At 35.7% G+C, this 16,339-nt stretch overlaps 2 protein-coding genes across 2 annotated transcripts; one reads left to right on the forward strand and one right to left on the reverse strand.

Annotated features, from left to right (window-relative positions):
* Window positions 1-397: 397 nt before the first annotated feature.
* Window positions 398-1,351, reverse strand: LOC101835852 (olfactory receptor 51I2-like). The gene has a single exon (XM_005074097.2). The coding sequence runs from the start codon at window positions 1,349-1,351 to the stop codon at window positions 398-400; it is 954 nt and encodes a 317-aa protein (XP_005074154.1).
* Window positions 1,352-13,472: 12,121 nt separating this feature from the next.
* Window positions 13,473-14,444, forward strand: LOC101835593 (olfactory receptor 51G2-like). The gene has a single exon (XM_005074096.1). It carries the CDS (start codon window positions 13,473-13,475, stop codon window positions 14,442-14,444), a length of 972 nt encoding a protein of 323 aa, XP_005074153.1.
* The last annotated feature ends 1,895 nt before the right edge of the window (window positions 14,445-16,339 follow it).

The following is a 16,339-nucleotide window of genomic DNA, read 5'->3' on the forward strand; positions in this document are numbered from 1 at the left end:
CATACATTTTTATTTTTAATGTCTTAAGTATCATTGAAATCAAGAATTATGTGATATCTTGGTTTCTTTATATAGCCACAGATTATATACAATGCAGAGCTTGATCACTCAACTTCTCAGTCACGGTAGTATTATCTCAGTCAGTCCACAAACCAGTGGACTTAGATTCCTAATGATTTGTCCTCATTACTACCAAACAACCATCATCCATCATCAAACACAATCATATTTGTCCCCTTTTTGACGCTTTCTACCCATCTTCTCCACCTTTACTTTCCTTACTTAGGGAAATGAGAACATTTTAGTGTTATCATGGTGCCTAAAATACCATTTGGCACATAATAGAGTATGACTAATATTTTAAAGATCATTGCCGTTTCTCATATATGGAAAAAGCTCATTCCCCAGCAACAACACGTTGCACCCCAAATCGCTTATTCAGCGCAGCCTGGATCTGCCTGGATTTGAGACTATAAACCAGAGGGTTTAGCAGCGGGGTCATGAGGAGGTAGGCATTGCTCATGGTGGTGTAGAGAAGTGGAGAAGTTTCCTGGGTGTAACGGTGCAGTACTGCAAGGCTGATGAGAGGTAAGTAAAACACCAACACTGTGCAGAGGTGACAGGCACAGGTTTGCAGGGATTTCCAATTTCGATCTTGGATCCCCAGTTTCATCACAGTACCCAAGATCTTCATGTATGAAACGACAATGAAGATTACATCCACTGCGAATGTGCAAAGTACACAGACCAAACCATAGACACTGCTGATTGTGACATCTCCACAGGCCAAGTTCAACATATCTGGGTAGTAGCAGTACGAGTGTGAGAGGATATTGGCCCCACAGAAAGGAAATGTTCTGAGAAAAAAAGGCAGAGGGGCCAATAGTGTAGCTCCTCGTATGAGGGCAGCACCACTGAGGCAGACAACAGTGTGGCGCGTCAGGATTCTTGTGTAGTTTAGTGGAGCACAGATAGCAACTAAACGGTCAAAAGCCATGGCCACCAGAACACCTGATTCTACAGAGGAAAGAGTGTGAATAAAGAACATTTGAGTCAGACAGGCATCCAAACCAACATCGTGGATATCAAACCAGAAGATGGCCAAGACACTAGGCATTGTTGACAATGAAAGGCCTAGATCAGTGAGGGCGAGCATAGCTAAAAAATAAAACTGGGGTTCATGAAGGTTTTGCTCTGCTCTAACTAGGAGGAGGAGAAGAACATTGCCCCCAAGTGCTACCAGGTACAGGAGACAGAAGGGGATGGAGATCCACATATGTGCAGCCTCTAGACCAGGGATACCAATGAAGGAAAAAGTGGGCCAATTTGAAATATTACTCGAACCTGACATGGTGAGGTATAGGCGGGGCTGCAATCCAGGACACTCACAGACCTATAAAAACGGAAATACAGTCAGAGAACTTTAAAACTAAGTAATAAGTAAAATGATAATTTAATACATGAAATAGCAAAATTGAGGAATGGCGATATCAAACTTCGTCATCAAATTTTAGGTAGAGATTATAGAATAACTGAATTTCTTAGTAAGTGCTGATGGGATTGCAGTCTCTATGGAAAATGATTTGACAGCTTCTTTTAAAGCAAAGTACCTATTTTTGATGCCCTGAATATTCACCCAGTGATTGCATTACTTTGAATTTGTTTAGTAGAATTGAAAACATATGTACATAAAAGATTACATCTCTTATGATAGGCAAAAACTGAGAATAAAATGGTTTTACAATTATTGTTAAATAAGTAAACTACAAGAGATTTGAAATTTTAAAAGGAAGAAATCACTGAAAGGCACAACAGCAGGAATTGCTTACCATGTCATATAAAAAAGAGAAAAACAAGATATGAATGCTGCATGATCTAATATAAATGAAGAAATGGATCATCACTCTCAAGTACAGCTGATCAAAGAGACTGGGAGTTACTAGTTGCAAAGACGGTGTCTGGCTAAGCATGTATACCACCAGTGGCAAGCCTTTAGGAATATGTGTGTGCTTTCTTCCATGATCCTGTCGTTTAACTGACTCTTAAAGGAAGTTCCTGTTCATGAAATTACTAGGTTCACAGTACAGGAAACATTTTTTTATGTCAAGGACAAACCTCAGGCTTCTATGTCTTACACTCTCAGCTGTTAGATCCTTGCAAATTGTCCCTTGCCATAATGAGTAAACTAACAGAGCTGTGTGACCTCACCAACAATTTTGTTTTTCAATGTTTTCTGTGTTCAGGGTCCTAAATCCTTGCATGTGTACTCTCACTTTTTCTATACTCAAAGTTCTCTTTGGACATATATTATACAACATGTAGTGTTTTGTTATCTTAACCCTTCTAAATTTGTAGTCTTTTGTATATGTTTTAGAAAGCTGAGTAAACCTGATTATTTGCTCTGTGGTTATGAGGATATGAAGCCAGGAAGACTAGTGATAGGTTTGAATTATGATCTGCAATGCATGAGGGGTTTGTCATTAGATGTCTCTTTGTGCTGATATTCCTATTTTTAGAATAAGGATACTGCTATTTGACTCACAGAGGCTTGAAATCAGAAGTAGAATAAATTACTTCAGTACAGATTAATGCTGATAAATTTGTTGGTCATGAAATCTAAATTTATATCCTTTTATCAGTTTGTTAATTTATCCATTTCCTCAAGCCCAGTGCTGTGACAGGACTTTATGTTCTTCCTTCTGTCTTTCTTACCCACTGAGTGAAATTCTGTTTAAATTTTATTAATGTCTAAATAACCACAAATTTGTCTCCTACAAAGAACATCATATAATCACCTGACAGAATTAGCAACTTTAGTTCTATAGCAACACTCAGAAGATTTAGAATTGTGTTTATGCTTTTCTCCCCATCTGCACATACTCAAACATTTGTTTTCCCAACTCTTTGGTTTCTTTGACACATTTTCTGAAATATATGAGGGACTACTATCAATGATATTTTTATAAGTATACATAAATTTGACATAGTTCCAATGATTGAACTTAGTAAGTTGATTTCAAGAAATCCTATTCTTTTCTGGTAGTTAAATTTGTAATAATGGTACTATATTTTAATGTTGGTATGTGGATTAATATTATGAAATAATAGTGAAAAAGAATATAGTGCCCTTTCTAAAAGTTAATCAATTAGCATTTTTTCTGTTCTGCAATAGAATTCATTTTAATTCTGAATTTAATTTATCAACATATGTAGGTAAATTTTAAATAAAATTCTGTTATTTATTAAAATTCATAAATTCTTTTCATAAGGTATGATCAAAACTATATATGTATACATATAGATGTACTCATTAAAATTATACATATCATCTTTATGAATCACTTACATTTTTTAGAATATTGTACAAAAATAAGCTTATATATTTTATCCAATTCCTAGTCACTAGTTCTAGCTTAAATAACTAATGGATGAAAGAAAATAACATTATAAACAAATATTGAAGAGATATTCAGAGACACATAAGGAAATAAGAAAGAAAAGAAGCAAGAAAGAAATTTTCAGTTACTTAAAAGTCTGTGCCTGGTCCATCTCCATATGCCAGTGGTAAAGTTGCAACATATTTACTAGATCATAATATTAGAGTTCATATAGACACATAGACTAAGTAATTAACATTAATAGTTTGTCTAAATAAACCTAAGGTACCCATCTCTATATTCCAGTGGTAAAGTTGCAACACATTTACTACGTCATAATACTAGAATTACTATAAACATATAGACTAAGTAATTGCTATTGATAGTTTATGTAAATAAACTTAAGGGACAAGGATATGTAGAATACTGAATAATATATTATTTATAGAGCTATACAGATTTTCCTGCTTGAAGTCTAACGATAGTATTACACAAGTTCTCACACATCTTTTGAATGAGAACTCACCTGTTAGGGGCAAATTACCAGCCACATAAAACTGTTTAAACAGAAGCATGTATGCAAGGCTGAAATTTACTATCACGTCTGGAAAGAGTTTCCCACCAACATAAATCCTGAGTTTTCTTTTTAAACTGGTAGTTTGAATCTAACCTGGAATAGTCTGGGTTACAATATGAATACCTGAACATCTTAGAATTTGTGAAGAAAAGAACAGATATCATTAGAAAGCATGAGTGAAACATTTATTTCCAAAAAAGGGATTTCTTTAGTTAACTGCTGCATGAGGAGAGGAGGTATCTCTCTAAGCATGTGGCATTCTCTAAAGCACCACGTGAAATGGATTGCTGGTTTCTATACTTCTTAAGCACGTGTGAAGAGCATATTCATGAGAAACTGACTCCCAGGAACGTTTTAAAAAAAGCATTTAGCTTTGCTAAACACAGTATGCACTCAGAACATTGACTCTTAAATAAACTCTTGGTAAATACAATAAATAGCACATACAAAATCTGACTAATTAATAATTTAATTTCAAATATTCATTTAAACATAAAATTCTCTAATATAATTTCCAAGTCAAATACTTTCGAACTCAGCAATACAACCCATTTTATTTTGATCATTTTTTATTTGATCATTTTTATCATAGGAAACAAATTGCTGATGGTATTTTTTTGAAATTTTAGAAACTGAATTAAATATGAAGTGCTTATTCTATAGTGTTGTTCAAGTGGACTTTCTCAGCGTTCAGTAGCTTTTATTGCTTCTTCTTAGAGTACTTCACTCACTGTGCAGGGGCCAGCCTCCTCTTGTTCAGTTGCATGTGTTGCCGGGCTCTCCTCCTTGAGTCAAGAAACCCTTCACTCAACGTGGAGAGGAAGAGCTTACCTCAAGGGTTTAGTGCTGATTTATAGACTAGCAAAAGGGTCTCCTAGGCACCTGTGAGCTCTACTGAGATTTTTAAAGTTCAGGGAATCCCTAACTATCCTAGGCAAAAAGGTTACATTTAGTTTTGTCCCAAGAGATCTGAGGAGACGGCTTTTCTTATAGAGCTTGTCTTAGTATCCTGTTATACTGGAGAGATGGCTAAGTGTCTTTTCACTAGAAAGTGAACAAAATCTGGTCTATTTCTGCCTTTGAGTGAAAGGCAAGTTGAAGTGAAAAAGTATAAAGGAGCTATGCATTCATAAATGTAGTGGAGCATCTAAGAAGTAATAAGCTTTCAAATAGCTAAGAGACAGATATTGCCTTGAATTTAATACATTTGCGATTAAATATACAACTTTAAATCACTTAGTTGACTTACAAATTTTATTTTCTATTTGGATTTTTAGAATTTGTCCAATGAGAAGCCTTAGATAATTTATCTGTTATTTTACAGCTTGTGGAAAGTCACAAAACATTAAAAATAAGCCTGGAATCATATTTTCTTTAAAATATCCTTTTCAGTTTTGAGTAAATGGGAAAAATACCTACACTTAATCTCTCCTTGGCTTTTCCTTTCACTAGCCCATATGACATTAACACTGAAACATCTGTCATATACTCTCCAGTGGTCTTGCCCAACACTAAATCATTTGTTTATTATCTATAGTCTTAAAGAATTCAGAATGTAAGTCACCCAAATATCATTACACTTACTTTATTCTTCCTAAGGTTTTTTGTTTGTTTTTGTTTTTGTTTTCTGAAACAGAGTTTCTCAATGAAACAGTCCTCTGTGTCCTGGAACTCACTCTATAGAACAGGCTGGCATTGAGATCCATCTGCCTCTGCTTCCCGAGGGCTGTGATTAAAGGCATGTACGACCACTGCTCAGCTCCACCTAAGTTTTTAAGTAAAATTTTTCTGAATACAAAGAACACACCAATTGGTTATCCAAAAGTATAAATCTACACGAAGATGATCTTTATGTATTTATATGTGTATGTCCATTTACATATATGCATGTAACAACAATTAATGAAAAAAAAGAACAAGAATATGAAATGGAATTAAAGGAGGTATATAGGAGGGACTGGAGGAATGGAAGGCAAAGAGGAAACAATTTAATTATAATCTCAAAAATAAATTAATAATAATAATAATAATAGCTGATTAGACCATGATCCCATCGTCTGTCTGTGCCTGACTGTTCATTGGAAGATTCTTGCATAGATAAGTGGGGATTTAGTACTCTTGCTACTGAGAAATTCAGTAAGAGCGGAGACAATACCTTCAGTTGTGTGGCCAGTGGGGCCCCCACCAGGCTCTCATAAAAAACTTGCACAGATGGCCCTGGTTAAAAGTAAATAGGCTACAAAACAACTCAAAGTCACAAATCTGGGAAGGAGTCAGGCATAGGGAAGTGTGGGGTGAGATGGGTTTGGGGATGATGGGGATAGAAGGAGGGTGAAGGGAGAGAGTATCAGAATGAACTATATGCACATATGAAATTATCAATAAACTAAATTAACAAAAATAAAAACTATTGCTGCTTTTTCAACTGAGGTTTCTATTGATTTGTGAAATTGTTGCTATCTATAAAGATACAAAATACTATAATAATTCCATAAACTCCTCAAATTAGTCTACATAATTATATTGATTAATGTAAGCTATAAAATGGTCTATAATAACATCAGAATGAAAAATATTTTAGAAATTTTTTATACAATCACAAGGTCATATTTATCTTCCTTTTTACTCTCAGTAATAAAACTTACATAGTTTTACAAGAAGCTGATTTAATTCTAAATTATGTTTCATGTAACTATTTAACTTGGGCAATAACTTCATAAACTACAGTTACTCTGTTACCAAGGAGTGGAATACACAATCTGTCATGAAATGGGTACACACATGAATTGAAACAAAAAATGTTTGATAATATTTGGGAAATTTAATTGCTTGTGTAGCTCAGGCATTGGCTCTTTTACCAAATCACTGGCTATCTCAATGTCAGAATCAGTAAAAATTAATTTCTAAAATATAAAATACTTCATAAAGAACTTACTTCCTGGCTAGACTCTTTGGAGAAAAGACAGAGCTGAGAAAATCCCTGTAAAAAGGATAGCAAGTAACTCAAAAGTAAAATCCTCACTTGTGGGGAGCCTTTCCCTACCTGTGCCCCATGGATCACACATGGCACAAGGTATCTTTGAATGTGGTCCAACACAAAACCACAAATTTTCTAAAAATGTCATGAGGGGTTCTTTGTGACTAGTATGAGCTTTGTAGGTGGGTGACATTATCTTGCAATGTCAAAAGATTGAATGGACATATTTCATTGACCTTCTTGTGATAAGACTTAATATGATCTCACAACTGACATCGTCACCTGCATCTACCTTCTTTCTTGTGAAATTCTGCTTATAGATTCACTGGTTTTAATCAATGACACAGAGAGATACATGCTTTTACAAGTTCAATAATCACTGAGGGAAAAACTTCTACTTAAATTGAACATGAAAAGATTGCTTTTTAAAAATTGATATTAATTAATAATAGCTAATAAATAAAGTTATAATTTGGGAGACTAGTGAAAAATTACAGTGTGCATCTATGTTAGATTTAACTCACTATTAATGAGTTAATGAGTAGTCTATTCAGGAGACTTAGGAGAGATGAGTCCTGTAAAACAGAATATGGAACACAAAATAGTAAAAGATGAAAACTAGCTCTAAAGGAAAACACTAACTTAACAATTTTAAAAGCACTTCATTAATTAATCAAATTAGGATATTTATAGAGTTTAAAATCTGGAGTGCAGATACTTAAGCTGTTTATTATAAGGTGAAATCTAAGTACCAAAGAACTTAGTTCAGACTTCAGGAGGCAATTCCACAGTTTAGATTTAAATGTTTTATTGTTTGTTCCAATTAGGAAAAGATCTTGAAAATTTAAAATTATTCTGAGTTATGTAAGACTTCTCAAATGTCAGTTGTTCACGGTGTTTCAACAGAAAATACAAACATCCATACACACAGCTGTTTAACACACACGTATATCAGTGTCCTGTTGTTGAACCTGAGCACAGCAATGTACGAAGGACAATAAGCCATACTCAATCTTTAGAAGTCATCAATACATATATTTGAATAAGGCATATGAGATTGTGTTCACATTTTAGAACATCTGATGGAAGGAGAACTACTATGTACATATAGAATAAGCTCAAATGTGCTGTTACAAGAGTAGGCTAACACAAGGATAATATACTATATATGTTTTTATAACATTTTTTAAAAGTTGCATTTGTAGCCGGGTGTTGGTGGTGCATGCCTTTAATCTGAACACTCGGGAGGCAGAGGCAGGCGAATCTCTGTGAGTTCCAGGCCAGCCTGGTCTACAGAGTGAGTTCCAGGACAGCCTCCAAAACAACACAGAGAAACCCTGCCTTGAAAAAACAAAAACAAAAACAAAAGTTGCAATTGTATCCCTTCCCCCTTCCTCTTACTTCCTCCAATATATGTTTACAAAACTAAATCTGAGAGTTTTTTTAAATCATAGGTAAAGGATAAATATTTGAAGCTATAGTTTCATTTACCCAGTGTTAAATGGCACAGTTTATACACATTTTAAAACATCATAGTACACCATATCAACATGTACAATTTTATATTTTCTGTGTCATTTGAAAATAATAAGAACAAAGTCAAATATTATATATTTGGAATTTGTAAAAAGTTATACTCAAAGAAGCTGAAAGAATTTCACTTAGGTAGTACTGGGAGGTAAGAATTACATGGGTATAGGTCAAGCTATAAACTTTACAACAGAAGAGAACCTTTGAGAAATACATTAAATACTATAGGGATGACAGGCAACATCTCCTGGAAATTGGTAAGAAGCTAGGTTTTTAAATATTCTCGCTACAAAATATGTAATATGCATATATTGAATTGTTATCAAAATACTCTGATCAAATTTCAATGTATACATGTGTTAAACAGTTGCTTTTTCAGAGCCACTTTTATTTATATATCTATCCCCCCATTCCCTCGCCCTTCCATCCTCCCATGCTTCCCACCGACCCCCCAACCCATCCCCACACACTTCCCAGGGACAGTGAGACCCTCCAGGGGAGATCATCAAAGTCCATCACATCATTTGGGGGAGGGCGCAGGTCCTCCTTTCTGTATCTGGGCTGCAATAGTATCTCTCCTTAGGGAATAGACTCCCAAATTCCATTTGTGACCTAGGAATAAACACCAACTCCACTGTTAGACGTTCCATAGACTGCCTTGGCCTACTAGCTGGCATCCACATTCAGAGGGCCTAGTTCAATCCAATGCTGGTTCTGCCACTTTATGACTAGGGTCTGCATGCTCTCCTTAGGTTAGGTCAGCTGTCTCTGTGGTTATAACCAGTTCTGTCTTGGTTCATTTGCTCATCTCTCCCCCCCCCACACACACAACTTGATTGTGAGTGAATGGCTCAGTGCTCAGCTGTGGGTGCCTGTCTCTGCTTCGATCAGCTACTCGTTCAAGGCTCTAGGAATGGTAACCCAGGTAGTCATCAGTCTCATTATAGGGGCAGGGCATCAAAGGCAGCTACTCCAACACTGCCTAGATTCTTACAATTAAATAGAGAATTCTCAATAAGGAATCTAAAATGGCTGAAAGACACTTAAGAAAGTGCTCAACATCCAACATCCTTAACCATCAGGGAAATGCAACTCAAAACAACTCTGAGATACCATCTTACACCAGCCAGAATTGCTAAAATCAAAAACACAAATGATAGTATATGCTGGAGAGGATATGGAGAAAGAGGAACACTCCTCCATTGCTAGTGAAAGTGCAAACTTGTATGACCTCTTAGTAAATCAGTATGGTGGTTTCTCAGGAAAATGGGAAGAAGTCCACCTCAAGATCCAGCAATTCTTCTCCTGGACATATACCCAAAGAATGCACATTCATACAAGAAGGACATATGTTCAACTATGTTCATAGAGGTGTTGTTTGTAGTAGCCAGAACCTAGAAGCAACCTAGATGCCTCTCAATTGAAGAACGGATAGAGAAAATATAGTGTATTTACACAATGGAGTATTACTCAGATGAAAAACACAATGGAATCTTTGAATTTGGAGGCAAATGGGTAGAATTAGAAGAAACCATCCTGAGTGAGGTAACCCAGTCACAAAAAGACAAGCATGGTATGTACTCTGGTGTTTAGACACAGAGCAAAGAATTACCAGCCTATAATCCACACCACCAGAGGAGCTAGGAAACCCCATGGTCCCCCAAAGAAGGGGAGGTGGACAAGAACCCCTGAGCAAATTTGGGGGCATGGGGGTGATGGAAAGGGGAGAGGAGGAGAAGGGGGGGGAGAACAGGAGGACTGAGACAGGGGAGGAATAGAGGAGAGCAAGAAAAAAGGTGCCTTGATAAAGGGAGCCAGTACAGGTTTGGAGAGAGGTCTGGTACAGAGGAAATGGTAGGGCATCTACAGGGATGACCCAAACGAAACAGCCTATATCTAATTTTTTTTATTGTCAACTTAAAATAATTTGTGTCTTTACTAAGATAGTTAAAATAAGAAATATTTTTTGGAAAAGTAGATGAAAAATAACACTTCTTAAGACTGTCCAGACTTATCACTTTATAGATTCTCCACTTCCAGAAACACAATCTTTTCATTAATTGTTGAAAATCTTGTATTATCTTCAGTCTAGATTCACATGAAGTTTTAGGAAGTGACACATGATTTCCTTAGTGATACTTAAAATACATTGCAAAAATGATCCATTGGCATTGATATTTGTAAAAAATACATGGGCAAATGAAGTGCAATAGAGGCAAATGAGTCAATAGCTTCTGAATTCTGATATAATTTCTAGGATCACCAAATAGTGTTTTGTTTGAAACTGCTGAAATGAATTAAAGGGCAAAATAAAGGACTTAATGGAAAACTTTTAATTAAATAAACACTCCAGATTTCTTGCATATTATAGACAATTTACATTATACTGTAATATATAAGGCATTGGTAAACTGACTTCTAACAGAATTGAACTAATACAATCTTGATATCTCCTATCACTTCATCCAATGGGGGGAAAAACACCTGGGCCATTCTTGTACTAGTGCCTCTGGGAGTAAAGGCTTTTGTTGACTCTCACATTTACAAAAATGGAGTGTAGGGAGATTTTAATTCTCGGGAGAGACCTACACACATAATAAGGCATCTGAATTCAGGTGATGGGTATTCGTGGTGTTCAACACAAAAGGGAAGCTGTCCTTACAGAACTTTAGGGAGTATGGCAGCTTAAAATGCCAGCTTAAGATGCCAGGTGAGAGAAAAACTGAGAATGGCTTGAAAATGAAATTTAGATCAAAGAGACAGAACTATCCAGTCAAGTAAGAGAAATAATCAGGGTCTGGAGACAGAGTCGTGTGTATCAAAGTTTGAGGTGATGGGACAATGATAATAAAACAATTAGAATGAGACAGCCATTCCTGAATTGGAGAAGTGGAGGACTGTTCAAGGCATGGTGATGCTAACCACCAGCCTCGGCTCCTTACTGAATGTAAGCATACCTTTATACTAGAAAGTACAGACTCAGAAAGTCTTCTCAAAATGAAATCTAAGCAAAAAGAAACATTAGTTAGAATTTAGATGCAGAACACACTTAACTATGAGGGCCACTTACAAGTAGTGAGACTTGGCAAAGTGTATTCCTATCAAATTTAGGACGCTCTTTCTAGCCTATCTTCCCTGATACAGCAACATTCCCCATTAAGGGAACACTGCCCACCCATTGTCTGAGGCTAATGTTTGATTTAATCTCTGGCCTTTTATTTTCAGATAGCGTGTAAAATATAAATTAATCACTACAATCACTTCTGAGTCTCATCTAAATTGATGTAGATGTAGATTATGATCTGTGAAGTGTATAAATGAATGCTTCATAACTAATATCAGAAAAAGGAAATTCAGAATTTCCTTAATGCTCTTTCTCCATCAGAACCTGTACTGAAAAGGGTTTTTAAAGGAGTCACAGGAAAAACAATGAGACTAAAATGGAAGTGTATGCCATCCCTCATTCAGGGAATGAAGACTTCCCAGTATAACCTCCACCAAAAATAGCAGCAGGGACAAGGATAGCAAGTGGACAGGGGAAGAACCACATGTCTAGATTTATTGTTCATGGTATCATTGCTTAGGGATGCAAATACCAGACACATGTTGTGTGTTTAACTTCAGAAACATGGAAAGTGATGAAATATGGAAATAGAGAAGGTGTGAATTTTGAAAACCTGAAAAGATTTAAATATGTCCATACCCTTTTTCCTAAATTAAATGTGGTGTGGTTAATGAAGATAATAACAACGGAATCGTCTCATAAGTATTTTTTAATTTATTTTCTATTCATGTATTGATAGTTGTCTACCATTTTAACAATACTAGTTAATTGCTTCAGATTTAATTTGTGCCATTATCATAAAATGTATTTCAGAATGAAGCACATGATCAAAACATATATGCAGTATTGGCCTGAATAAAGAATTAATGATCAACACTGGACTGTATCTATAAATTAGTCATAGTGTAATGTACTTTGACATACTGACTAAAAATGAACTACTTATTATCACATTCAATAGTCCTTGTGAAAAATATCTATGTACATTAATAATTACACAATTAAAAATTTTCACTGTAAAATTAGTGTACGTTACATGACTATGCATAGTTTGCAATTATAGATACATTTAAATTATGTAGAAATATTTGTGTTTTATTATCTATGGTAAGTGATTTTAGAAACTATGTATATACACACATATATATGTATATATATTAAGAAATGATATGACACTTGTCACAGTACTTCTTAAAAGTAGTGATAGAAAGATGACAATAAGAGAAACCAAATCCATTATAAACAAATTTGTAAATGCATTGTAAAACACAAGTAAAAAAGAACTGTTGAAACAGGATTACTATATTAAACATGAATAAAAATGTCTAAGTTACTGTAAGTCCTTTTGGCTTTTGCACTTATATCAGCAGAAAACTTATAAAAAAACAATGGCAACTCTCAGATTTGATGGCTGGGTTCACAGCTTAGCTGATAAAGTCTTGTCTGTTGTGAACAAAAAGCTGATTTCAATCCCAATACCACAAAACTTCTATAGTTCGTTGAATAGCCAATAAGCTGATGTATCATTTATTAATTATAACCAAGAATGTAAAAATACCAAATAATAGTTCATGTCTGTAATTAGAGTGCACATTCTGATTATTGAGTGGGAATTTAGTTATTGATAAGTTATGAGCTTTTCATTTTAAAGCTTCATTGTATCAGTGTTATGATTTAACTAAAGTATTTTAATTTTTTTTCCTTTAGTAACATACCATACCTGGAGAAGTTGTTCAATAGAAGAATTACTCTTTATTAGGTTCAACTTACACCAGAGGAAATGCCATGGACTCTTTGATTACATAAATCAATAAGGGAAATTCATGACTTTGTGAGGATGAGTTCAAGGGAATATATATATTTAAAGAACAAAAATTATAGAGACATGGTTCAGTGTCTGTTTCTGAGACAAGACATCATATAGAAGAGGTATGCAGCCCTGATAACATGTTTCATGTCAATAGTACCAACTCTGCCTTCTCCACATTCCTGGTTACAGGCATCCCGGGACTGGAGAATCTGTACATCTGGATATCCATACCATTCTGTGCCATGTTCCTCATTACCATTGTGGGCAACATGACCATCATAGTTGTGATTTACTGGGAGCAGACTCTCCATGTTCCTATGTATCTTTTCTTGGCCATGTTAGCTGCCTCTGATCTGGGTCTTTCTCTCTTTACCTTCCCCACTATGTTGAGGATCTTCTTGCTTGCTGCCAGAGAGTTGACCACCTCTGCTTGCTTCACCCAAATGTTCTTTATTCACACTTTCCAAGACCTTGAATCAGCTGTCATTCTGGCAATGGCCTTTGACCGCTTTGTGGCCATTTCCTGCCCACTTCACTATCACTCCATCCTCACAAACACTGTGATTGTCAGAATAGCATTGATCATTGTTGTACGAACCTTCACTGTGCAGCTGCCTCTCCCCATCCTCTTGAGGAGGCTGAACTTTTGTTACTCCAATGTACTTTCTCATTCCTACTGTTTGCATCCTGACATCATAAAGCTCTCTTGCTCCAACACTAGGGTCAACAGCATCTTTGGGCTGTTTGTGGTACTCTCCACCATGGGGCTTGACTTCCTCCTCATCCTCCTCTCATATGTATTGATTCTGAAGACAGTACTGAGCATGGCTTCCCACAGTGGCCGCCTCAAGGCTCTCAACACCTGCATCTCTCACCTGTGTGCTGTGGTCCTCTTTTTCACACCAATGATCTGTCTATCCATGCTGCACCGTTTTGGCCCAACACTTCCCTCATACATATATGTGACACTGGCCAACATGCACTTCCTAATTCCTCCTGTGATTAACCCCATTGTCTATGTGATGAAAACCAAGCAGATCCGAGACAAAATTAAGAATCTCTGCAGCATAAAAACAACAGAAAAAGCTCATATCACATCTATATCATAAATTATGGAAATTTATGCAACATGGAACATGCCTGTCTATACCAGGTCCTCTACATACAGGCTATGGCTGTTAACTTTGGATATTTGTTGGACACCTAACAGTGAGTGTGGGTGTATATTTGACATTTATATCTGCTCTTGGGACTCTCTTCTGCCTATTGGATTGTCTTGTGCAGCCTCAATATGAGAGTTGTTTTGTAAGTATATTGTTTTGTCTTCTATACTGTCATCTCTTGGAGACCTGCTGTTTTCAGAAGAAGCAGAAGAGATTGGATCTGGTGGAGAATGGAGGTGAAGGGGGGCTGGAAGGAGTGGAAGGGGAAACTAGTTGAAACCTTTCTTTCTAAATTGTTGCATTTTACTGAGCTTTATATGGATATGAAACCAAGAAATATAAAGTCATATTATATTTCATTCAAATGCCACAGAATTTGAATTTTTCTTTCATTCCCTATTATTTTAAATCCACTTGTTTAAATAAACCATCCAGATGTTTAATGACAACATATAAATTCCTTTATACAGCACTTCATGAAATAATGTGAAGGTAAAGCTTTTACAGCATTTTAAAAAATAATTTAATTACATGTATGAACATTCTCCAGTGTGTAGGTGCTCAGGAAGGCCAGAAGGGGGTACCAGATCCAGAGTTCCTTGAAACTGTAGTTGTAGATGGTTGTTAGCCACTTGATACAGTTACTGGGAAGTGATCTTGGGTCTTCTACAAGAGCAATACATATCCTTAACTGCTGAGACATCTCTTCAGCCCATGTTCTAATAAGTTTGCTTCATGAACAGGTTACTGATGTTTCTCTTTTTTCTTCTAGAGGATAAACCCTTTATTAATCATCACATCAATTTGTTCATCACTTAAATACAACTTCTATTTATCTCATAGATATTTAGAATGTGTAAGTAAAGCAAAAACATTGCCTTCATTGCCGTTTCTTATTCTTTACACCAAGTAAGTTATACAAACTCATACAGAAAATAGATTGAACTAGTAAGGTGAGAGGGAGATAAGGACCTTTGAAATAGAATCAGATGAAAGAAAGTTTAAATAATTAATACTTGTAAGTTCACTGATAAGCAACACATTTTAGAAAATAGTATACTACCAGGGGTGATACTGGGACAAGTACAAAGAACAGAAAAACACTAGCTAAAGTCAAATGATTGGCTATGTGAGTCATGTCCCTGAGTAACAGGAAAACCTTTCATGCTTCACTTCTTTTCCTCCTTCCTTTTTCCCATTGATGTGTTTCTCTAGTCATTCTTTCTTTTTTCCCTTGCTCTTTGTTAGTTTTAATTTTTTGAGACAAAGTCCTTCTATTTATGCTGTAATGACTTTGAAATAGCAGTTCTGCTGTCTCAACCTTCTGATACTTAGTGCTGATGCTACAAAACTTTTACTGCCACATGTATGTGGTTTTCTTGCTGCTGTTCAAGAAGGGGCAACAAAAAAGAAATCATGAAGTAAACATGTATTTATAAACTGGAACTGAAAATATCTATAAAGTCATAACTATTATACATTGTAAAAACTGCTAAAAGCAATGACCACTGAGTGAAAAACTGTAAATGGGATGTATCTGTCATCCCCTTACAACTCAGCAGCACCTACAAACTCAACAGAAGTTGTGATGTGTACAAAACATGTGCAAGATTATGTCAATCCATATCCAATTTTGGATGATATTGACTTTTAAGTTCCACCCCCTTGAATATCTACATGTAGTCAATGGTTGGTGAAAGAAGGAGAGGCATAGTCTCAGTAGTGCAGACACTGTTATATTGTCTTTACTCTCGTTACTAACCCCCATATGTACTATTGCAAGTAACCCTGATTAAACTCAGTAGTCTACAAATATGCAAAATATAGGAAAGAAACAGGGG

This window comes from Mesocricetus auratus, unplaced genomic scaffold (assembly GCF_017639785.1).
Source record: "Mesocricetus auratus isolate SY011 unplaced genomic scaffold, BCM_Maur_2.0 Super-Scaffold_4256, whole genome shotgun sequence".
Taxonomy (NCBI): Eukaryota; Metazoa; Chordata; class Mammalia; order Rodentia; family Cricetidae; genus Mesocricetus; species Mesocricetus auratus.